The following is a 23287-nucleotide window of genomic DNA, read 5'->3' on the forward strand; positions in this document are numbered from 1 at the left end:
ATTTTCTTTACGACAGGACCACCCGGGGCGGCCCCCCCCCCCCCCCCCCCCCCCCCCGACTAAGAGTATTTTTTCCTTTTTAAAATATTCAAATTAGAAGTCATTGCCCTTTTGAGTAATATGGACTCAAAGGAGATACATTTAAAATGGGAGAGAATGGGGCGGGGGGGTGGAAAGTGAGAAAGAGGACTTCCCTGGTGGTCCAGTGGTTAAGAATCTGCCTTCAAATTCAGGGCATGAGGGTTCATTCCCTGGTCAAGGAGCTAAGATCCCACCTGTTGTGGGACAGCTAAGCCTGAGCCACAACTACTGAGCCTATGCACCACAATGAAGAGCCTGCTTGCCGCAGGGAAGATCGCAGGTGCCAGAGCTAAGACCCAGCACAGCCAAAAATAAATAATTAAATAAAATGTATCTTTTTAAAAAGTGAAGGAGGCAGAAGTGGGTAGACAAGGGAGTAAGGCAGCGCATGTCCTCAGCTTACCTTCCAGGGGGACATCGAAATGCCTTCTGCGCAACGTGCCATTACTTTGTTATTTTGTCCCATCCTTCACTCCCCGACCCCTTTTTTTTCTCATGGCAGGAGCTGGGGAGTTAGACAGCCCTTCAGACAAATCCATCCTTCCTCATCATGGGATGGTTTTTGGGATGTCCAACTTGCCTGGACCAAAAAAAAAAAAAAATTTTGTAGTTTGGAAGAATAGCACATCTATCCTAAAAGTGTGCTTGATGAGGGTCCTGGGCCATGCAGTTTCCCTGTGGCCTGTGGCCTCATTCTTTTCAAGAAGGAGGAAGATGCAGGCTTCAAGGCTGGGCTGCTGGACTGCCTGCCTGCCAGCTCCTTGCGAACAGAGAGGATCGGGGCACTTTGTGGCCTGCAGGGCCCAACGCCTTCCCTCGTTCGTCTGCCCTAGCAGCTCTGACCCGGGTCCCTAGCCCCACTGCTTTCCCACCTCCATCCTTGCTTCCCGTCCTTCTGTTTTGTTCACAGCAGCCGAAGCAGTCTTCTCTGTTAAGCGTAAAATCAGGCCTTCTCCATTCCCCACCTAAAATCCCCTGGTAACTTTCTGCTGCAGTGGTGCCAAAGCCTGACTCCTCACCAAGGCTAGAAGGCCCCACAGGGTCAGCCTCATCATTTCGCCCAGACTGCCCTTCATCTGTGACTTTCATTTCCCAGTCTCCTGCCTCAGGACCTCTGCACTTCCCCTTCCACCTGCCTGGAACCCTATTTCATAGAGCTTTGCCAGATCCTTCTCATCATTTGGGCCTCACCTGCAATATAATCTCACCTGAGGACCCTTCCCTGACCTGTCATCCAAAGGAGAATCTCCCAGCAAACCCCCGTTTTATCACTTTCCAAGCCTATGCTATCTGAAATCATCGTGATTATTCAAATGTTTCTTTTCATTTTTTTGTTTTTTCCTGTTAGACTAAAGATGCCATGAGAGCAGGAGTGGTGCCTGTCCCACTCCCTGATGGGCACGTGGAAGATGCTCAAATAAACATTCTTGAGTGAGTGAACAGGCTAGTGAAGGTATGAATAGGGACTTGGGATCTGCAGCCTTCTGGGCTGAGGAGGGCCCCACCTTCTTTTTCCTGAGGGTCTCTGGGAGGATGTGGTGGTTTGGAGGATCTCTTAGCAGCCAGAGCAGGCTGGTGGTTCCTGAAAACTCCTCTGGAGTAAACATACAGGAGGTTCTCCAGGAGGTGGGTGAAAGCATCAAGCTTCTTCCACTCCGCCTCTCATGTACTCATTTGCTGGCACTTGCCATCTAAAGTGGGCAACAGGAAAAGTGTTCATTTCTTTCTCCGTGGGAGGCTGCCTGGACCAACAGGACTTTTTGAGGCTGAGAAGTCCTGAAAGTAAACCCAGGTCAAGGGGCCCGATGTGGACCCTGCTTGCTCAGTGTGATATGGAAGGCCAGCCCTGAGGTCGGTCCCCAGCCCCTTGTCATGTGGCTGCTGGCTCCCCTCCTCTCCCATCTTGGCAGATACTTGGCAGTTGCTAAGTTGTATCCTACTCTTTGTGACCCCTGGACTGCAGCAGGCCAGGCTCCTCTGTCCTTCACTATCTCCCAGAGTTTGCTCAAATTCATGTCCACTGAGTCAGTGATACTATCTAACCATCTCATCCTGTCACCCCCTTCTCCTTTTGCCTTTAGTCTTTCCTAGCATTAAAGTCTTTTCCAACGAGTCAGTTCTTCACATCAGGCAGCCAAAGTATTGGAGCTTCAGCTTCAATATCAATCCTTCCAGTGATTATTCAGGGTTGATGTCCTTTAGGATTGACTGGTTGGATCTCCTTGCAGTCCAAGGGACTCTTAAGAGTCTTCTCCAACACCACAGTTCGAAAGCATCAATTCTTCAGCACTCAGCTTTCTTTATGGTCCAACTCTCACATCCGTACATGACTACTGGATACCACAGTATTGACTGTACAGACTTTGTCAACTAAGTGATGAGTCTGCTTTTTAATATGCTTTCTAGGTTTGTTGTCACTTTCCTTCCAAGTAGCAAATATCTTTTAATTTCATGGCTGCAGTCACTGTCTGCAGTGATTTTGGAGCCCAAGAAAATAAAATCTCACTGCTTCCACTTTACTGTAGATCCTTGACTGTGGGCATAACCACCTTCTACAACTCTCTGTGACTGAGGCTCCTTCCCTTGGGCTAATTGGGTTGTAACTTTAGGCTCTGAAATCCACACATTGGGCAGAGGTTTTGTCCTCAGGTTAAGGACATGAATGTCTCTCTCTATGCAGGTTCATAGGAGTGGTGCAGGGGGACCGCTAGACTCTTGCTTTAGAGTAACATCCGAAGATACAGGGCATGTTTTGCCCAGGGCATCCCTTAGGGAGAAGGCTGTTTATCACTCAGACAAGCGGGACACAACTTCCCTTCTCCCGCTGCCTATCCCTTGCACCGAGCCTGCTGAGAGTGACTCATGTGTTCCCCTGGGAAGCTGTTTCCCAGGACATGTGACTGTAACACAAAAATGACAGTTTTTACATTGACAAAGGCTGAGCAGCAGTTCCTGGTGAGCATGTCAGCTACATCTGGGACGGCCGCTGGGACAAGGTAGAAGTCTAGCCAACTCGGGAGATGCTGGCTCTGAACCCCGCAAACCCGCTCCCCCCCCAACACACAGTGGAGTTTCAGCAGGAACGAAGGGATCCTTCAGTTGTCCCTGTTAGGGACAAGCAGCTGGTCTGGCAGCCCAGGGGCCATATGGGCTACAGGCTCACTCCCCATCCAGTTTGTGGCTCTGGGATCCTACATCCCTTAATTGCCCTTTTCTCTTAGAAATAACTTACTCCCCTGGTGGCTCAGATGGTAAAGAATCTGCTTGCAGTGTGAGAGACCCAGGTTCCATCCCTGGGTCAGGAAGATCCCCTGGAGAAGGGAATGGCTACCCACACAAGTATTCTTGCCCAGAGAATTTCATGGACAGAGGAACCTGGCAGACTTACAGTCCATGGGGTCACAAAGAGTCGGACATGACTGAGCAACTAACACATTTAGAAATAACTTAGGGCCCCCTGAAACATTCCTGAGGTACAAGGAAGGATGGGGCTGGCTGCTGTCCTTTAATCAAAACCTTTGGAGAAATTCCTCTGCTGACCGCTTAAGACTCAGGTCAGACCCCTCAGACCTTCACAGCTGAGAAACTGTTCTTCATTCTCAGGCCAAAGAAAGTGCATCTATCCAGGAATGTCTTGGAACAGCTTGCAAAGAGGATGGGGACAGCAACTCCCCAGCCTGCATGGCTCTGTTGGCGCATAGCTGTTCTGTGGATGCTGCTGGCTGGAAGTGGGAAGGTGAAAGGAAGTGAGCTCTTTCTGGTCCAGTTTTCTTTGATCTTTTATGAATGAATCAGATGCGGATAAATAGAAAAGCCCTCTCTCAAAATTCTGGATAACTCCGAGTGAGAAGGATAGCTCATTGTTCTTCTTAGGTCCATCCCATTTTGGTCCCCGGAAGGTGGTCCTGGCCCTCACTCACCCTCCTGTCCCCATGGCTCCAAGGCCGCCTACTGACCCCAAGTGATGTCTCTATGACCCCAAAGATGTCTCCTCTGAGCTCTACTGTGACTTTGCCCTTTGGATGTCTGCACTGGGGTGCTCAGTAAACAACTCTGATTTGGTGTGTCTGAAATGGAGCTCTTGCTATTTCAATCCCCTCCAAATCTGTTTCTCCAGTATACTTTCCTGTCTCAGTAAATATCCACTATCCAGCCAGTCTCCCAAGCCCAACCTGCCTGTCATCCTTGCTCCTTCCCTCACTGTCTCCCATCTGATGACCCCTCCCCCCCACCAGCTCCTAGATGTACGTGATTCCCTTCCTTTCACCAGCTCCATCTCCTCTTCCTAGATCAAGCCACCATCATCTGTAGCATGAGCTGCCCCACACTCTCCTTCTTGCCTGCTTGCAACTGTCCAGCCCTTCCTAGCCACAGCCAACAGCATCATTTCAGATGCCAATCAGATCCGGTGGCTCCCTGGCCTAAAACCCTCCAGGACTGTGCATCACTCCTGGAGTGAAAGCCAGGTGTTTCCCTGTGAAGGCTCAATGAGACTGGTCCCCGCTGACCTCCTCAGCCCATGTCATCCCACCGACCCACGTGCTGTAGAGGCAAGGGACCGCCTGCTGTCGGCTCTGAACATGATGGCTCAGCCTGGTCTTCTGCCCCAGTGTCCTCCCCTCACAGGGGTCTTTCTCAGCCTTCTGCATGTGGTAGCCCCTCCTGCTGTCCTTCTTCGCATCATCACTTGACAATCTGCCATTTACCACCTTGATCCATCATTGCAGAAACATCCATCTGTCAACTGTGTCTCCTCTACTGGTGTGTAAGCTCTTTCTGGAGGGGGACCCTTTGTCTCATTCACCTGTGTGTTCCCAGCACCTCTCGTGATTCTTGGCACTTAATAAATACTAGTTGAATAAACTAATACATGTCAGCCTGAGTGATATATACAAAGTGTCAAATCTGATAATACATGAGTGCAGATTATTTCTGTGAGATGAAATTCTATTCATGAGTGCAAATTATTCCATGAGAATAATTGTGGGGTTTTGCATTCAGATTCAGGACATTAGTGTTCCTGTACAGGCTGGGAGGGGCTTCCCAGGTGGCGCTAGTGGTAAAGAACCCACCTGCCAATGCAGATAGACACAGGTTCAATCCCTGGGTTGGAAGATCCCCTGGAGGAGGGCATAGCAACCTGCTTCAGTTTTCTTGCCTGGAGAATCCCAGGGACAGAGGAGTCTGGTGGGATATGGTCCATGGGATCACAAAGAGTTGGACACGACTGAAGTGCTAACTTAGCCTGCATGCACACATAGGCTGGGAGACCCTGGCTTACTGTGAGAAATATCTGGAGGGTTGGCGGCCCCCAAGCTTGGTGATGTGGCGACCAGAGAACGTTCTGTGGGGTAGGCTGGGAGAACAGAGGCGGGAAACCTGATATACTTTTAGGCCAAACAAATGGGAGTTTGGTGCCCAGAACATTCTTCTACAATTGGCCTGCAAGGCTCCATCTGGAGCATCTTGTTTTCTTGGAATACCAAACTTTGGCCAAAGGGTCTAAATCTGTGTTGTGGGGAGAACGGACATGCTGGAACTACCATCCTTCAGGAGGGCCAGCAGATAACAGTTCCATGTTCCTCTGGGTGGCAGCACAAAGGACGGGAGTTGGCTCTTAGAGGTGGGCCAGTTTCCAAGGAAAGAACTCTCCAAACACTAGAAGCTTCCCAAAAGGAGTGTGCTACTTTAGTCATGGAAATAGATAATTTCAGCTACTAGTGACAGAAAACCCACCTCAAAATACTCTTAAGTTAACAACAACAAAAAAAGTCAGGAGAGGGAGTTCGGCGGATAGAACCGAAAAGTCCAAGGTGAAGTGTAGTTTCAGGCGTGGCTGGATCCAGGGAATCATAGGCTGTCCTCAGGACTCTGCTTCGCGTTCCATACAGAGTTCTGCTTTCCTCCACGTTGCTTCTTAGGCCCCAGGCCTCAGGGCAGCAGGTGGTCACCAGGAGCCCTAGGGTGTGTGTGTGTCCTAAGCCACTTCAGTCATGTACGACTCTCTGCAACCCCATGGACTGTAGCCTGCCAGGCTCCTCTGTCCATGGGATTCTCCAGGCAAGAACACTGGAGTGGGGTGCCACGCCCTCCTCCAGGGGATCTTCCCGACCCAGGGACCGAATCCATGTCTCTTAGGTCTCCTGCATTGGCAGGCAGGTTTTTTACCACTCAGCCACCTGGGAAGCCCAACTTTAGGTAGATATTCTGTCTTTTCTCCTGCCCCGGGAGAAAGTCCCCAAAGAAGCCCAGATGTCGAAACCAGTTGGATGGACCCATCTTGGAATCAGTGTAGCCAGAGAGATACGACTGGCTGGGCCTACATCCCATTCCTGCTTCCTGTCTAGTCCCCAAGGCCAGAGGAAGACACGGGGCTTTGATTGGCTGGGCCTGGGTCTCAGGCCACTTGGGGACCCAGGAGTGAAGTCAACCCATCTGAGCCACTTGAACTGAGAGTGGAATGAGTTTGTGAAAGGTCCCTGGCTCCCAGGAAAAAAAAAATGAAAAATTACCAGCACCCCTGTGCCCCTTTTTCCTGGGGTAACTGTCCTCCTCACTCCTCGTAACCCCTATCTCTTCATCTGCCTACACAGACTAGTTCTGCCGGTGCTTGTTCTCCTTATAAACGGGCTCTTGAGCACACAGTCTTTTGTACCTGACATCTTTCACTCAGCCTTACATTTGTGAGATTCACTTATATGATGAATTTATAGATCATCCACTCTCATTGCTATACAAATTCCATGGGGAGAAGAAACCACTATATGAATTTCATGGGGAGAATAAGTAGTACTTTCCATTCTACTACTGATGAGCACGTGGCACGTTTCCGTTTGGAGACTGTTATGAGTAGCAGTGCTATGCTCTTTTGGGCATCTTCTGGCACACATGTGCTAGCATTTCTGGTGAGCATGTACCTTGGCATGGAATTAATTGCTGGGTCATAGGGCATATGTGTTTGGACTTCTCTAGAAGCTCAGATAGTAAAGCATTCGCCAAAAATGCAGGAGACCCCAGTTCGATCTTTGGGTGGGGAAGATGCCCTGGAGAAAGAAATGGCAACCCACTCCTGTATACTTGCCTGGAAAATCTCATGGACAGAGGAGCCTGGCGGGCTACAGTCCATGGGGTCGCAAAGAGTTGGACACGACAGAGCCAACTACACAGACACACACACACACACACACACAGGGCATATGTGTTCAGCTTTAATAGATACTGCTAAACAGTTGTCCAGAGTGGTTGTGCCAATCCACATTCTTGGAGCAGTTCTAAAGTCTCTGGATTAGCTGGCATCTGAGTCCCATATCTATACTGAGAGTGATGGGTCTGGGCTTCACAGAGAATGGGGCTTGTTAGTAACTTCACCCTGGATCCTGGGCCCACAGAAGGGGTAAGAGTCCCCATCTTTCTCCTGTCCCCTCTGGCATTTGATTCTGTCCTGCTCACACCATCACGAGTCTTCCTCTTCTAGGAATGAGTTGTTTTGTTAATATTTATTTATTTGGTTGTGCTGGGTCTTTGTTGCTGGGCGAGGGCTTTCTCTAGTTGCAGAGAATGGGGGCTACTCTAGTTGCGGTGCACGGGTTTCTCACTGCGATGGCTTCTCTTGCTGCAGAGGGTGCACTCTGGGGCATGCAGGCTTCAGTAGTTGCAGCGCATAGCCTCAGCTTTTGTGGCCCCCAGGCTCTAGAGCAGAGGCTCAGGAGTTGTGACACACAGGCTCAGTTGCCCCAAGGCATGTGGGATCTTCCCGGACCAGGGATCGAACCTATATCCCCTGCCCTGCAAGGTGGATTCTCAACCCCTGGGCCACCAGGGAAGCCCAGAAATTAGTTTTTAATATCAAAGGGTTTCCTTGCATCCCGCATGGATGGGGGTAGTCGAAGGCTTCCCATAGCGCTGAGGGCAGGAGAATGAGGGATGTCTGTGTCCCAGAGCCCCATCCATCTCTCTGGCTAGAGTCCTGGGGAGCTCCTGCCCCACTTGGTCATCTCAACCTCAGGATCAAGTGGTCAAAAATGCTCCTGACTTCCAAAGCTCAGCCAAACCATTGTAAATGGATTTTTCCAGAATTTCTGATGATCCTCTACATTTTGAGTAGTTTAAAAAAAAAAAAAAACCCTTTGGCCTGGCCATTCTCAGAAAGAGGAACGCAGAGTAGGATGTGGTTTTACAATCAGAGGAAGTGGATCCCAATAGTGGTGACACGGCAGCACATGCTTGGTCCTGCTGCTCAGTGCAGCTTCTACATCTAACCAAGAGTGAGGCCTGGGCCCCACTGGCAGAGCCCCGAGAAGAACATCTCTCTCAAACTAAGCATTTCCTTCCAGCTATTTTTAAAGTCATTTCAATCTCAGCGGATGTGACCTTAGGGTAAGGAAGTATTTGTTTAAAGGATAAAATTTATAAAACATAAAGGAACAAGATTTGACTACATCAACATTCAAAACTTCTGCTCCTTAAAAAGACACATAAGTAAAATGAAAAGATGACTCAAATTAGAAGATATTCTCAACTCATTCAAGCAATTAAAGAACTGAATCTAAAGCATAGAAAGAAACCTTACAAACCAGTAAGCAAAAGACAACCCCAGGGCTTCCCTGGTAGTTCAGACAGTAAAGAATCGCCTGCCAATGCAGGAGCTGTGGGTTCGATCCCTGGGTTGGGAAGATCCCCTGAAGAAGGAAATGGCAACCCCCTCCACTGTTCTTATCTGTGAAATCGCTGGACAGAGGATCCTGGCAGGTTACAGTCCATGGGGTCACAAAAGAGTCAGATATAGGTTAGGTACTAAACAACAATGTGTTGTTCAGTTGCTAAGTCGTGTCCAACCCCATGAACTCCAGCACTCCAGGCTTCCCTGTCCTTCACTATCTCCTGGAGTTTGCTCAAACTCATGTCCATTGAGTCAGTGATGCTATCTAACCATCTCATCCTCTGTCGTCCCCTTCTCCTCTTGCCCTCAATCTTTCCCAGCATCAGGGTCTTTTCTAATGAACAACAATAGCAACAGACAAAGAAGGGAAAAGTTTATAAGCCTGTTACTTGCAGAAGGTAAACATTTTATAGATAATTAGAGAAATGCAAATTAAAACAGCATTTTGTGCCCACCAGCTTGGCAGAAATGAGAAAATTGGACAATGCCAAGTGCTAACTAAGATATGGAGATATTACAAAGTTAAAGATGTGGTTACCCCTTGTCATAGATTATACTTATGATCTGATAGTTCCACTCTTAGGCATCTACCCACCACCTGTGCTGTATAATATGGCAGCCACCAGTCATGTTTCTTTCTTGAACATTTGAAATGTGGAGAGTGTAAGTCAAGAATGGAATTTTTAAACATTTTATTTAATTCATTTAAATGTAAGAATTCATACTTGATTCAGTTATTGAAAAACTTAAGTGTACTTGGAACAACTTGAGTTGATGAGCCTATTTTTTAACCTGTGAAAGTGAAAGTTGCTCAGTCGTGTCCGACTCTTTGCAACCCCATGGACTATACAGTCCATGGAATTCTTCAGGCCAGAATACTGGAGTGGGTAGCCTTTCCCTTCTCCAGGAGATCTTCCCAACCCAGGGATCAAACCCAGGTCTCCTGCATTGCAGGAGGAGTTTTAACCTGTAAGTTGTATGAAATCTACATATAGATGAAATATTTCTAATGAAAACCTACTGTCCAAATTGTGCTGAGTGTAAAATACACTCCAGATTTCAAACACTTAACACCAAAGAAAGGTAAACTATCTTAGTAATTTTTCTATACTGATAACATTGAAATGACCATAGTTTGGATGCATGCATAATCAGTCACTCAATCGTGTCTGACCCTTTGTAACTCCATGGACTATAGCCCTCCAGACTCCTCTGTCCATGGAATTTTCCAGGCAAGAATACTGGAGCAGGTTGCCATTTCCTCCTCCAGGGGCTCTTCCGGACCCAGGGACGGAACCCATGTCTCTTGTGTCCCCTACATTGGCAAGTGGATTCTTTACCAATGGTGCCACCTGGAAAGCTCCACAATTTGGATATAGTGGGTTAAATAAAATAGATTACTAACTTAATTTTATTTGTGTCTTTTTACTTTTTTAAAAAAGTAACTTTGACATTACACATGTAGCTCAAGTTATATTTTTCTTAGAGAACATTCACCAAGACTCACTTATACACAAGGAAATGTGTGCAAGAATATACATTGTAGCATAATATGTAATAACCAAATAAATAGACACAAACCTCGAAGTTCCTTAACAAAAGAAGGGGAGAGGAAATAAATTGTGGTTTATTTACACAGTGAAAAATCACCCAGGAGTTAAAATGAGTGAATTAGAGTTACATGTATCAGCATGCAGAAATCTAGACTGCAATGCTGGGCAGCAAAAACAAGCAGAAGGCTCACTAATCATACAATGCTTTGAAAGCATGGAAAATATTAGGACTCATTTGTGGATACATTTTAGTCTAATAAAAGGATAAAAACATGCATGGAAACTGTAAACAACCAGAATCCAGGTGGTGGTAACCAGAACAGGATAGAGACTCAGAGACCTCTAATTGTGTCTGTAACATTTTGTTAACTTGCTGGAGAGGGAGTTTGGTATGGTTTCCCAAGTAGCTCAAACAGTAAAGAATCTGCCTGCAAAGCAGGAGACCTGGATTTGATCCCTGGATTGGGAAGATCCCTACTCCAGTATTCTTGCCTGGAGAATTCCATGTACACAGGAGTCTGGTGGGCTACGCTCCATGGGGTAGCAAAGAATCAGACACAACTGAGCAACTTTCACTTCACTTCAAGATATTTCAGCAACTTGTTTGATGGTCAAAGCTGCTTGGTTCCTGGTCGTAAAATTTCAAAGAACTTTAGTCTTCTGTCCTTCTCAAATCCAGGGTTGTCTGCCCAGTGATCCTGCCATTTTCCATCTTTGCCGGGTAGTAGCCATGACGAGGTCTCCCATGTGTGTGTTCTTGAGAAAAATGATTTGGCATGGGTTTGTTGGTGTCTTTTCATAATTTTTATTTATTTGTTTGTTTTGGGCTGTGCTGGGTTTTCATTGCTGCGCACAGATTTTCTCAATTTGTTGGGGAGAGCGGAGTCGGTGCACAGGCTTCTCATCACAGTGGCTTCTCTTGTTGGAGAGCACAGGCTCTAGAGTGCATGGGCTCAGTAGTTGTGGTCCTATGAGGCATATGGGGTTTTCCCAGACCAGGGGTCAAACCCATGTGCCCTGTACTGGCAGGCAGTTCTTAACCTCTGGGCCACCAGGGAAGTCCTGTATACATGCTCAGTTGTGTCCGACTCTTGCAACCCTATGGACTATAGCCTGCCAGGCTCCTCTGTTCATGGGATTCTCCAGGCAAGAATACTGGAGCGGGTTTCCATGTCCTACTCCAGGAAGTCCTGTTGGTGTCTTAAACTGGAGGCACTGCTGTGAGGGAGGCAGACACAGTACCTGCCTGCGATAAGAGGCCACTCAGCCTAGACAGTGACCTCGGGCAGCAGGAGCCACAAGCTACCTCCTGGCTGGGACTCCATCCTGAGCCTCCTGCTGGCAGAGGTCCTGACTTCGTGTTTTCAAAGGGTCCTTGTAAAGGACTCACTCAGCACACCTGAGTGCCTCACTATGCTTTTCTTCCTTTGCAGGACGACTGATATCCGAGAAGTGAAAAAGCAGGATGCCCCCCGGGGTTGACTGCCCCATGGAATTCTGGACCAAGGAGGAGAATCAGAATGTGGCAGTTGATTTCTTGCTGCCCACGGGGGTCTATCTGAACTTCCCTGTGTCCCGAAATGCCAACCTCAGCACTATCAAGAAGGTACGATCTTGACCTCAGAGCTTAGAACTCAGAGAGACAGAAAAAGTCTAGCAGTCTCAGATTTGAGATCCTCTGCTATGAATTTTAAAAGACATGGGAATTCCCTTGAGGTCCAGTGGTTAGGACTCTGAGCTTTCTCTGCCTGGGGGCCTGGGTTCAGATCCTGCAAGCTTCAAAGGGTGGCCAAAAAAAAAAAAAAATTAAAAGATAAAAATAATGTGCAAGAATTCTTTAAAGCCCACAGTTAGAATCTACCTATCTTTCCAAATTCGGCTCCTGCCCTTATCATTGCATGTTGCGTGCATGCGTGGTCAGTCATATCTGACTCTTAACGACCCCCGTGGACTGTGGGCCAACAGGCTCCTCTGTGCCTGTATTTCTCAGGCAAGAATACCACAGTGGGTTGCCGTGTTGTCCCTCCCTAGATTCCCGTGAAAGCTCCAGGGTGCTGGTTCCCAGGGGGGCCTTTCATTCTCTCCATGACTCTGCCCTAGTGTTTGAAACCACAGCCCATCCATGGCTAAGAGTTTTACTGGTCTTTTGTCTTCAGAGCTGTCGTCATAGTCAACAGCATCTTTGGAAATAGTTTTTGGCTTTATTGAATCATTTTCATGGTGGATTACTGAGTCAAAGGATAAAACGTCTGGATGGTATTTGGCAGATGTCTTGTGACCTTTCCAAGGGCTTATCCCACTTGCAAAGGGTGGGACTTCATGTCATGTCCGAGGATAAGGCCTTAGCCCCGGATTTGAAAACACTTGGGAGCAAAAAAAAAGAAGAGACGCAATGAACCATAGTTGAGTTTTGTTTAATTTTTTTTAATCTTCCCTTCCTGGGTGTTTCTTTCTTTCTTTTTTTAAATACTGGGTCTTAGTTTCAGCATGCAGGCTCTAGTTTCCTGACCAGGGGTTGAACCTGGGCCCCCTGCATTGGGAGCATGGAGTCTTAGCCCCTGGACCACCAAGGAAGTCCCTCTGGGTGTTTCTATAAAAATTAAATTTCTTTTTTTCCTTTTCAAAAGTTTATAGACACGTTGAAATTTAGGAGAATAAGAAAAAGTTAGAAGGAAAAGAATTACCCATGATCCAGCCTTATGAGACAACCACAGTTAACACTTTAGCTGTTTCCTGTTTTCTTTCCTATATAGTGTTTTTTTGTGATTATTCTCTTTATGAATTTTTATATTCTTTTTCTGAGTTAACATTATATCTTTTTTGTGTTATTAACCTTATGTAAATATCATTTCAAAGTGAATCATATTTTTCTGCTTACAGAGCTTTACATGCATGGTATTAAAATTCCAGTATTGCAGACACGTTATTAAAATTCCAACACCACAGAAATATAAAACATATCAGTCCCGGCAATCTCACCTCATATCCCAATTCAGTTTCAGTTTCTTACTATTCTTATTTGTACCAGGGACCAGATAGTAAATATCCTGGGCTTTGCTAGCCATATGGTGTTTGTCTCGACTACTCAGTTCTTCTGTCTGGGGCGGCAGCAGCCACAGATTGCATGTGAGTGAACTGGCATGGCTGTCTTCCAACAACTTGGCCAACAGTAGCTTGCCAAGTCCTGGCCTACAGTAATTATTAATCACTGTAATATACTCGTTAACTGTTTTTATGGGAATAATAACATTATTGTTTATTCTATTTTAATAATAATGAAATTATTATTTTAGTAGTAATAATTATATTTATTATTGTTTTATGGGAGTGGGTTTGAATGACATTCACTGTTCTACCGCTTGGGGTTTCTCCCCACTGAGTGCTGTATCTTGGAGTCCTGTGTGCCCTTGGTACAAGAATCCTTAGGTTCCATTCACACCTGTGTTCTGTCCCTTTGCATTGATGGAACATAATTATCCATCCCCTGTGGGAGAAAAATTTTAGGGCCGTTCTCTCCTTTTCCGTCTTTTCTGTGACTCAGCGGTGAGCACCTCTTCACTAAAACTTGGCACCCTGGGAACACCTCGACCCGAGGCCACACACTGAGCAGAGCCAGCAGAGGTGTTTAGGGTCCCCTCATTGTGTTAAACTTTTCTGAATTAGTGGCCAGCGTTGAAAGGTCAGGGTGATGAGCTCCAGAGTGATTAGCTGGATGCCTGGAGGTCGTGTCTGGCTGGCCATCTCTCAGGGTAGCCTAGGGGAGACCTGAGGATCCGCTCTCAGCTCCAGATGTTAGCACCTACCTGACCCCTTCAAAGAAAGGCAGGGTCAGCGACTCCTAATGACCTTATGGACCCTAACCCTGTGGTCAGTGATCAAGACATGGAGAGGGTAGTGGTCCTGGGATCTTGCCTTTGCCCCCACTTGTCAGCCTCCACCAGCCCCGGGCTCCTGAGGCCCCGCCCATGGTCCCGCCCACCTTAGGGGCGGGGCTGACGGTCCACTGTCCTCCCAGGTGTTATGGCACCGCGCCCAGTATGAGCCGCTCTTCCACATGCTCAGTGACCCTGAGGCCTACGTGTTCACCTGCGTCAACCAGACGGCGGAGCAGCAGGAGCTGGAGGACGAGCAGCGGCGGCTCTGCGACATCCAGCCCTTCCTGCCTGTCCTGCGGCTGGTGGCCCGCGAAGGTGACCGTGTGAAGAAGCTCATCAACTCGCAGATCAGCCTGCTCATCGGCAAAGGTGCCCTGCTGGGGCCGGGCTGTCCTCCCTCGGCCGGGCCTGCCCCCGCCCCGTCCCGGCCCTACCCCGACCCCCCACCCCGCCAACCCTGCCCCTGATCCTGGCGCTGACCTGGCTCCCTGCCTCTCAGGCCTCCACGAGTTTGACTCCTTGCAAGACCCGGAGGTGAATGACTTCCGAGGCAAGATGCGCCAGTTCTGCGAGGAGGCAGCTGCCCGCAGGCAGCAGCTGGGCTGGGAGGCCTGGCTGCAGTACAGCTTCCCTCTGCAGTTGGAGCCCTCGGCGCGGAGCTGGGGGCCGGGCACAATGCGCGTCCCCAGTCGGGCACTCCTGGTCAATGTCAAGTTTGAGGGCAGCGAGGTGAGCTGAGGCTCCTGCCTGCCCTGTGTGCTGCAGGCAGGCTGCCCGGTCCCCCTAGGAGACTCCCCGTCCCCCACCAGCCCTCCAGATCCACCCTCCTTCCAACAACATTGCGTGGTATTTGTGGAGTATCCATTGCACAGCCAAACTTCCCACCAGGAGAGCTGCAAGAGGCAGAGTGATCGGATGGCTTTGGTCCTCAGTCTGCTCACGTATCCATCAGATATTTCCTGGTGTTGGCCATGTGCTGTCATCAGAGGCTGCCCTCACAGAGCTCACAGTTGGGGGGTAGGGTGTGCCTAATACATGCAGATGGGCCACACATACCGCCGCCCCTGACCCCCCTGCCGCGTGTGCCCCTGTGCCCCTTGGGCTCCCTGCAGGTGTGGAGGGCTGACCCTCCCTCCTCCTCCTAGGAGAGCTTCACCTTCCAGGTATCCACCAAGGATGTGCCCCTGGCACTGATGGCCTGCGCCCTCCGAAAGAAGGCCACGGTGTTCCGGCAGCCGCTGGTGGAGCAGCCTGAGGACTACACACTGCAGGTGAACGGCAAGCATGAGTACCTGTACGGCAGCTACCCCCTCTGCCAGTTCCAGGTGAGGGCTGGGTGCTGGGAGGGATTCCTGGGCTCCCACAGCCCTTGCCAGGGTGGGGGGTAGGAGTGGGGGAGCTGCTCCTCGGCCCCTCTTGAGCCCGGCAAGCCAGATCTTGGGGGTCACGGTGAGAGTGTCCCCATGTTGGACTGGCTCTCCTCATAAACAACGGAGGTGGGTGGGGACAGGAAGGGCCAGAGGAGAGACCCCACCCCAGAAGGCCTAGCATGAGCAGTGGTCAGCGTGGGGGGGTTCCCCAGGTAGTCAGTGGTCCAGGGAACAGTTGGGGCCGCTCACCCTGTGCCCCCATCTCAGTACATCTGCAGCTGCCTGCACAGTGGGCTGACCCCCCACCTGACCATGGTGCACTCCTCCTCCATCCTCGCCATGCGGGACGAGCAGAGCAACCTTGCCCCCCAAGTCCAGAAGCCACGCACCAAACCACCCCCCATCCCCATGAAGAAGGTGAGCCAGCACCCTGCTCTTACCCTCTCCACCAGCCCTTCCTCCCACCTGTGGTCCAACCCTGAAGCCTATTGGGCAACTCCGTGGGCCAGCAGTCTCCTGCCCAGTTTCATGACTTTTGATTGCTCAGGATTGAGAATTGGGCCTTCGAGCTGGGTTGGGGGCCTGTCTGAATGTCCCAGGGCAGCCTCCAGGCATGGCTCTCCAGCTGCCCTCTCTTCCTGCTCCTCCTGCTTCCTGCCCTGTAGGCAGGACTATGTGCCCTGCAGAGCTCAGGGGCCTTGGGGCCAAGGAGGTGTCCCTACGGTAGGTTTTCTGGTAAAGGATGGCGCTGTGGGCAGGTATCGAACCTGGCTGTAAATCTGCAACACCCTCACCCCACCCTCAGTGGCCACAGGCCTCATCAACCTCCTCTGAATTCCTCTGCCTTAACTCCCCGCTTCTCCCCCCAACCCTGCCCAGCCCTCCTCCGTGTCCCTCTGGTCCCTGGAGCAGCCTTTCTACATCGAGCTGATCCAGGGCAGCAAAGTGAATGCCGACGAGCGGATGAAGGTAGGGGCGGGCTCCTGGCCGGGAAGGGCACAGGCAGTGTGTTTTCTGCAAAAACACGGTGGCTGTGGCCTGAAGGGGTGGCAGAGGAAGAAGGGAGGGGGGGTCACACGAAAGCCACCTGACCACATTACCCAGCATCCCTGCCTGGGGTGGTTGTGAGCGGCTTCAAAACAGGAAAGGGGGAGGGGGGTGGGCCAGCCAGCCAGAGAGGCCGATTCGCAGAAACCAGGCCCAGTGAGTTCTGGGTATTGACTTTGGTGGAGGTGGTAGGGCCCGGCCCAGCCCAGGGATGTGGAGCCTGGGAGGTGATGGACACAGAAGAAGAGCCGCTCCAGTGATCCAGGGGGCCAGGCCCACTTCTGAGTCATTCACACGCCCGCCTCCTCTGGCCTCAAGATGGCCTGTGAGATGCAGGTTTTCTCATCCCATTTGCAGAATGGGAAAGCCAGGCCCAACGAAGCCAGGGCTCTTTGGGGAGCACTTTCTGGTTGGGGTAACTTCACACACAGGGCAGGTCTGTTTTCCTGTAGACGAATTAAGGAAGGGTACATGGAGGCAGCTTTCTGACTGGGGAGGTGAGAGCAGAGATGGGAGGACACAAGGAAGGGTGTTGGGGCATTAAATCCTTCCCTGTCTAGAGGGACTCATGCAATTCTTGGGTGCTTGACCAAGAGGGGCCCCTGGAATTCCTGAGCCCCAATAGGGAAACTGAGGCCCAAAGCAGAGCAACAACCTGCCCCAGGGTCCCACAGTCAGTGGGGAGGCACCCACGCCACCCTCCCCTCCCCATCACTCATCCCTCCTCAGACAACCAGGGCAGCCTTCAAGCACCTGGTGGGGGAGGTTGAGGCCCACTTGAAATGAGGACGTTTCAGGAGGATATTCAAGCCTTAGGAGGAAGGGAGCATGCAAGGGGAGAAGGGGCCCAGCCTCTGCCACAAGTCACCTGCGTGCACCTTCACCAGCTGGTGGTGCAGGCCGGGCTCTTCCACGGCAATGAGACACTATGCAAGACGGTGTCCAGCTCAGAGGTGAGCGTGTGTTCGGAGCCCGTGTGGAAGCAGCGGCTGGAGTTTGACATCAACATCTGTGACCTGCCCCGCATGGCCCGGCTCTGCTTCGCGCTTTACGCGGTGATCGAGAAGGCCAAGAAGGCCCGCTCCACCAAGAAGAAGTCCAAGAAGGCGGTGGGTGGAGCTTGTGGGAGTCACTCCCTGCTGGTCCGGTCCTGTCCTGCAGCCCCCTGGGGCTGCTGCCCATCCCTCACCAGCATCCCAGCTGGCACGCACGCATCCTGGGAATGGGGTCTGGGTGGGCCTGCAGACCCTGGCCTCCTCCCCATCACCCCACTGGCCACCCCCTGCTGTGTGATGGTGCTGGAATCCTGGGCTTATGAGCAGGGGTGCTCGGGATATCTAGACCTGGGCCTTTGGTCCTTGAGGGAACCTGGAAGCCTCTCCCTGGGGTAGAAGGAAAAACGCAGTGTCCTCCCAGGGAGCAGGGAGCCTGAGTCAGCAGCCAGCTGGGGATGGAGTGGTGGTCGAGCACTAAGTCACCAGGACCAGGCTGTGACTGGCCACCGAATTGCACTGACTCACTGACTCACCGGGGGCAGCTCTCTGGGGCTGCTATGTTCTGTGTGAGGCTTTCTCAAGAAGCCAAGGGTGGGATGTATCCGGGAGCAGTAGGAAACCAATGTGGCTGACCCTGCTGGCTGCCTCATAGGGATTCTGGGTGAGGGCAGGGCAGCGTGGCCTGACTGGAACCATCCTGCAGTTGAGCAAACAGAGGTCTTTGGAGTGGCTGGCCCTGACTCACCCGGCTTCTTTCCCAGGACTGTCCCATTGCCTGGGCCAACCTCATGCTGTTTGACTACAAGGACCAGCTCAAGACGGGCGAGCGCTGTCTCTACATGTGGCCCTCTGTCCCAGGTGGGCCCAGGCCAGGAGGGAGAGGTGGGAGTGTGGGGTGTGTCCGGATGTGGCGGCATTCCCCTTGCAACTCCGTCTGTCCCTGTGTCCAGACGAGAAAGGGGAGCTATTGAACCCCTGTGGGACCGTGCGGAGTAACCCCAACACTGAGAGTGCAGCCGCCCTGGTCATCTTTCTCCCCGAGGTGGCCCCTCACCCTGTATACTACCCTTCCCTGGACAAGGTCAGTGAGGGGATCCTCACCATTTGGGGTCCAGGGTCCACCCTGCCCAGAAACCTCAAGGCTAAAGATGGCTGTTCCCACCCTGCCTCTGGGGCGCCCAGGTCATGGTCCCTGCACCCTGTGAATTGCCCAGGGCTGGGGGCTGGGTCCCCACACACATTTGAGGGCTTCCTTGACTGTCTGGAGTCCTCACGTGCCCTAGAGTGGTGGTTCTCAACTGGGGCCACTTGGCTTCTCAGGGGACTTCCGGCAATGTCCAGAGACAATTTTGGTTGTTAAACCTAGCTTGGGAGATGCTCCTGGCATGTCATGGGTGGAGGCCAGGGATGTTGCTAAACGCCCTGTAGTGGGCGGTACGATCCCCACCACTGAGGGTCACTCGCCACGAAGTCAGCAGTGCCAAGGTGTTGACACCAGACTCCCAGGGGCCCCCCAGGCTCTCCCAGGCCCCAGGGGCACTGCTGATTTCAGGGTCACTTGCAGATCCTGGAGCTGGGGCGGCTTGGAGAGCACGGACGCTTCACGGAGGAGGAGGTGAGCTGGGGGCCGTGGGCGGTGGGGTGTGGACCTGGCTGCAGCTCTCACCACTGCCCCCCCAACCCACCCCCGCCCCGCCTGTGCCCCTCAGCAGCTGCAGCTGCGGGAGATCCTGGAGCGGCGGGGTTCCGGGGAACTGTACGAGCACGAGAAGGACCTGGTGTGGAAGATGCGGCACGAGATCCAGGAGCACTTTCCCGAGGCTCTAGCCCGGCTGCTGCTGGTCACTAAGTGGAACAAACACGAGGACGTGGCCCAGGTGGGCGGCGGGGTAGGCGGGGCGGAGAGGGGCGGGGCCCAGGAAGGGGCGGGGCCTGGAGCCAGACGCAGCCCTCGCTCCGGCCCTGACCGCCCGCATCCTTCTCCAGATGCTCTACCTGCTCTGCTCCTGGCCTGAATTGCCCGTTCTGAGCGCCCTGGAGTTGCTAGACTTCAGCTTCCCCGACCGCCACGTGGGCTCCTTCGCCATCAAGTCCCTGCGGAAACTAACGTGAGTCCCGCGGGCTTCCTCATCCTCAGAGGGCAGCTTGGCCCCCACCGCCCTGGGCCTAGGCACCGGGTGGAGACCTGCCCTAGGGGTCTGCTCAGGTGAGGCCGGCCTCCTGCCCCAGCCCCGCCCCCTCGCCAGCCGCAGACCCTCTCCCAAGACTCGGAGCTCCAGGCCCCAGCCGGCCTCCCTTCTCTGCAGGGACGACGAGCTTTTCCAGTACCTGCTGCAGCTGGTGCAGGTGCTCAAGTATGAGTCCTACCTCGACTGCGAGCTGACCAAATTCCTGCTGGACCGGGCCCTGGCCAATCGCAGGATCGGCCACTTCCTCTTCTGGCACCTCCGGTAGCTGGACTCACCTGCAAGGCCACGGGGAGGAGGGGCCTCTTGCCTGCTGGCCTCGCGTTTCCCACCAGCTGGCCGGCCTGGGTGTCCTTGGCAGCCGGGTCCTATGGGGCTGGGAGGGGCTGTGTGGCCCCTCCAGGCTAGGCTCAGCCCCCGCTTCCTCCCCCCAGCTCCGAGATGCACGTGCCGTCGGTGGCTCTGCGCTTTGGCCTCATCATGGAAGCCTATTGCCGGGGCAGCACCCACCACATGAAGGTGCTGATGAAGCAGGTGAGGTGTGGCACCCCACAACCCAGCCTGCACTCCATGACCCCGCCTGAGCTCCGCTTGCAGGCAGAGTAGCTCCGTGCCCCATCGCTGTAGAACCCCGTGGGCCCCGCAGGGGCTCAGAGCCTGCTCCCCACAGTCCACCCAGGACACCCTCCTATCCTCCCGGCCAGGGGGAAGCACTGAGCAAACTGAAGGCCCTCAATGACTTCGTCAAAGTGAGCTCCCAGAAGACCCCCAAACCCCAGGCCAAGGAGCTGATGCACCTGTGCCTGCGCCAGGAGACCTACCTGGAGGCCCTCTCCCACTTGCAGTCCCCACTTGACCCCAGCACCCTGCTGGCTGAAGTCTGGTAAGTCCCAGGCCCCGGCCAGGGCCTCCCCTCCCCCAACCCCACGCCAACCCCAGGCCTTGGGGAGGGCCTGCTGCTGACTGCTCTCTGCCCCTTAGCGTGGAGCAGTGCACCTTCATGGACTCCAAGATGAAACCCCTGTGGGTCATGTACAGCAACGAGGAGGCAGGCAGCGATGGCACCGTGGGCATCATCTTTAAGAATGGGGACGGTGAGCAGGCGGGCCCCAGGGAGGACCCAGGGAGGCCGTGGCTTCCACACACCCTGCCATACTGCCCTGGGTGGGGAGGGGGACCCTGCTGGGGGTGGAGGACTCCTGGAAGGTGAGCTGAGGAAAAGACAGAGTCCCGGGACTCGGGGGCCTGGGCATGGCTGGGATTGGTGAACCCACCGGAAACTCATGCTGTTCCTCCCCGGGGCGACTGTGCAGACCTCCGCCAGGACATGCTGACCCTGCAGATGATCCAGCTCATGGACATTCTGTGGAAGCAGGAGGGCTTGGACCTGAGGTGAGAGGCCTTCCAGTCATCCAGTGTGCCCGTGCCAGGCCTAGGACTGTATCCTGTTGCAGGGGTCCCCTGTCAAAGCTGACATGACTGCCTCAACCTGAAATAAGACTGGTTGGTCTAAGAAGAATTTTGTTGTTTTTGTTTAGTCACTAAGTCATGTTCAACTCTTTTGTGACCCGGTGGACTATAGCCCACCAGGCTCCTCTGTCCATCGGATTTCCAGGCAAGAATACTGGAATGGGTTGCCGTTACACCCTTTAAGGGATCTTCCCGACCCAGGGATAGAACCCCTGTCTCCTGCATTGACAGGTGGATTCTTGACCACTGAGCCACCCAGAGGGACCAGTTTAAAACTCGGGGTCAGGGAGGCAATAGGGCCGCAGGATGAGGATAGAGAATGGCCAGTGGCACCTGTCTCCCTCTATGGTTTCCTTTGCCCCCCAGCATCCCTGGCTTTCTGCTCCGTCTTCTCCATCCAGTCACGGGGATTTTTCTTTTTGAACAAACGTGGGCTTAGTGAAGGTGCTGACTTTCCCTCTCCGCATCTTGGGCTCTGGTCTGACCTCTCCGCATCTTGGGCTCTGGTCTGACCTCTCTAAGGCACTTTCCCCCAGCACCTCCTCTTTTGCAGCAACTTGAGTAGCATCTCCTTTGGCTTTTGTGGGTTAAGCTCCTTAGGATCAAACAGCCCTTGGGACAGCCCTTGACCACTGTGTCTGCCTGCCCCTCCTCCCACCCGGCTAGGATGACCCCCTATGGCTGCCTCTCCACTGGGGACCGCACAGGCCTTATTGAGGTGGTGCTTCACTCGGACACCATTGCCAACATCCAGCTGAACAAGAGCAACATGGCAGCCACGGCCGCCTTCAATAAGGATGCTCTGCTCAACTGGCTCAAGTCCAAGAACCCTGGGTAGGTTTTGGGCCCTTGGGACAGACACCCTCTCCTTCCCAAGGGTGGAGTTTGGGAATCAAAGGGAAGAAGGGCTTGTGACAGTCTCTGGGCTTCTTGCTCAGCCGAGGACCATCCCATAGACACTGTTGAGAGGTGGGGCAGGTCTCTGTTCCCACAGGTATAGGTTAGTTACTGCCATGTAACAACCACTCTGAACTTTGATGCTGCTGCTGCTAAGTCACTTCAGTCATGTCTGCACCAGGCTCCTCTGTCCATGGGATTCTCCAGGCTAGAATACTGGAGTGGGTTGCCATACTCTTCTCCAGGGATCTTCCCAACCCAGGGATCTTATGTCTCCTGCATTGGCAGGCAGTTTCTTTACCTCTAGCACCACCTGGGAAGCATTCCCCCGCCTCCAAACTTCAGGAGCATAAATCACAAATCTGCAACTTGAGCTGGCTCAGCTGAGTGGTTCTTCTGCTGGAATCACTCAAGTAGCTAATCTCATCAGGTAGCTTGATTTGCCTGGAGGGTGGCGCATCTGGGGCCTCTCTTGCCTTAGCTTCACTCTGTGGCAGTGAAGAAGGTTCAGGAGCCATAAAGTGCCTTAAGGACCCAGCTCCAGAATGAGCCCAGCATCACTTCCTCCATGTTCCATTTGTGCAAGCAAGTCACAAGGCCAGAGTAGAGGGAAGGGGACAAGGACTTAGTAGAAGCAGCTGCAAAGTGGCGTGGCCATGGTTTCCTTCCCCACCCCCCAGGGAGGCCCTGGATCGAGCCATTGAGGAGTTCACCCTCTCCTGTGCTGGCTACTGTGTGGCCACCTATGTGCTGGGCATCGGCGATCGCCACAGCGACAACATCATGATCCGAGAGAACGGGCAGGTGGGTGCCTGTTGGCTGGCCCCAGGCCCTGGCCTTTCTGCTCTGCACAGAGCTGTCGGCAGAACCCCCTCCCAGCCCTCCCAGCTCCTTTGGGCCAGGCACCCTCCTTTCTGACTCCTTTTCAGTCTTTGCTCTCCCCTCTCCTCAGCTGTTCCACATTGATTTCGGCCACTTTCTGGGGAATTTCAAGACCAAGTTTGGAATCAACCGTGAGCGGGTCCCGTTCATCCTCACCTATGACTTCGTCCACGTGATCCAGCAGGGGAAGACGAATAATAGTGAGAAGTTTGAAAGGTGGGAGTGCCTCAGACCCCTCGTGGTGCTGGGGCCCCCAGGTGGAGTCAGCTCAT

At 52.5% G+C, this 23287-nt stretch overlaps 1 protein-coding gene across 2 annotated transcripts in view; it reads left to right on the plus strand.

Annotated features, from left to right (window-relative positions):
- Window positions 1–23287, plus strand: part of PIK3CD (phosphatidylinositol-4,5-bisphosphate 3-kinase catalytic subunit delta) — a 61528-nt gene that overhangs the window by 35549 nt on the left and 2692 nt on the right. The window contains exons 2-21 of one of the 2 annotated variants that reach the window (XM_040263369.1): window positions 11727–11899; window positions 14309–14537; window positions 14668–14897; window positions 15314–15493; window positions 15806–15955; window positions 16418–16507; window positions 17473–17694; window positions 18342–18438; window positions 18531–18661; window positions 19145–19195; window positions 19293–19457; window positions 19567–19688; window positions 19887–20030; window positions 20201–20300; window positions 20471–20649; window positions 20748–20860; window positions 21080–21158; window positions 21903–22070; window positions 22814–22937; window positions 23086–23231. In XM_040263369.1, the coding sequence (XP_040119303.1) occupies window positions 11759–11899; window positions 14309–14537; window positions 14668–14897; window positions 15314–15493; window positions 15806–15955; window positions 16418–16507; window positions 17473–17694; window positions 18342–18438; window positions 18531–18661; window positions 19145–19195; window positions 19293–19457; window positions 19567–19688; window positions 19887–20030; window positions 20201–20300; window positions 20471–20649; window positions 20748–20860; window positions 21080–21158; window positions 21903–22070; window positions 22814–22937; window positions 23086–23231 (2861 nt within the window). In that variant the 5' untranslated portion in view covers window positions 11727–11758. Of the gene's footprint in view, window positions 1–11726; window positions 11900–14308; window positions 14538–14667; window positions 14898–15313; window positions 15494–15805; window positions 15956–16417; window positions 16508–17472; window positions 17695–18341; window positions 18439–18530; window positions 18662–19144; window positions 19196–19289; window positions 19458–19566; window positions 19689–19886; window positions 20031–20200; window positions 20301–20470; window positions 20650–20747; window positions 20861–21079; window positions 21159–21902; window positions 22071–22813; window positions 22938–23085; window positions 23232–23287 lie in introns of both variants that reach the window. The other variant, XM_040263368.1, reaches the window with a different exon arrangement.

Source organism: Oryx dammah, unplaced genomic scaffold (genome assembly GCF_014754425.2).
Source record: "Oryx dammah isolate SB20612 unplaced genomic scaffold, SCBI_Odam_1.1 HiC_scaffold_21, whole genome shotgun sequence".
Taxonomy (NCBI): domain Eukaryota; kingdom Metazoa; phylum Chordata; class Mammalia; order Artiodactyla; family Bovidae; genus Oryx; species Oryx dammah.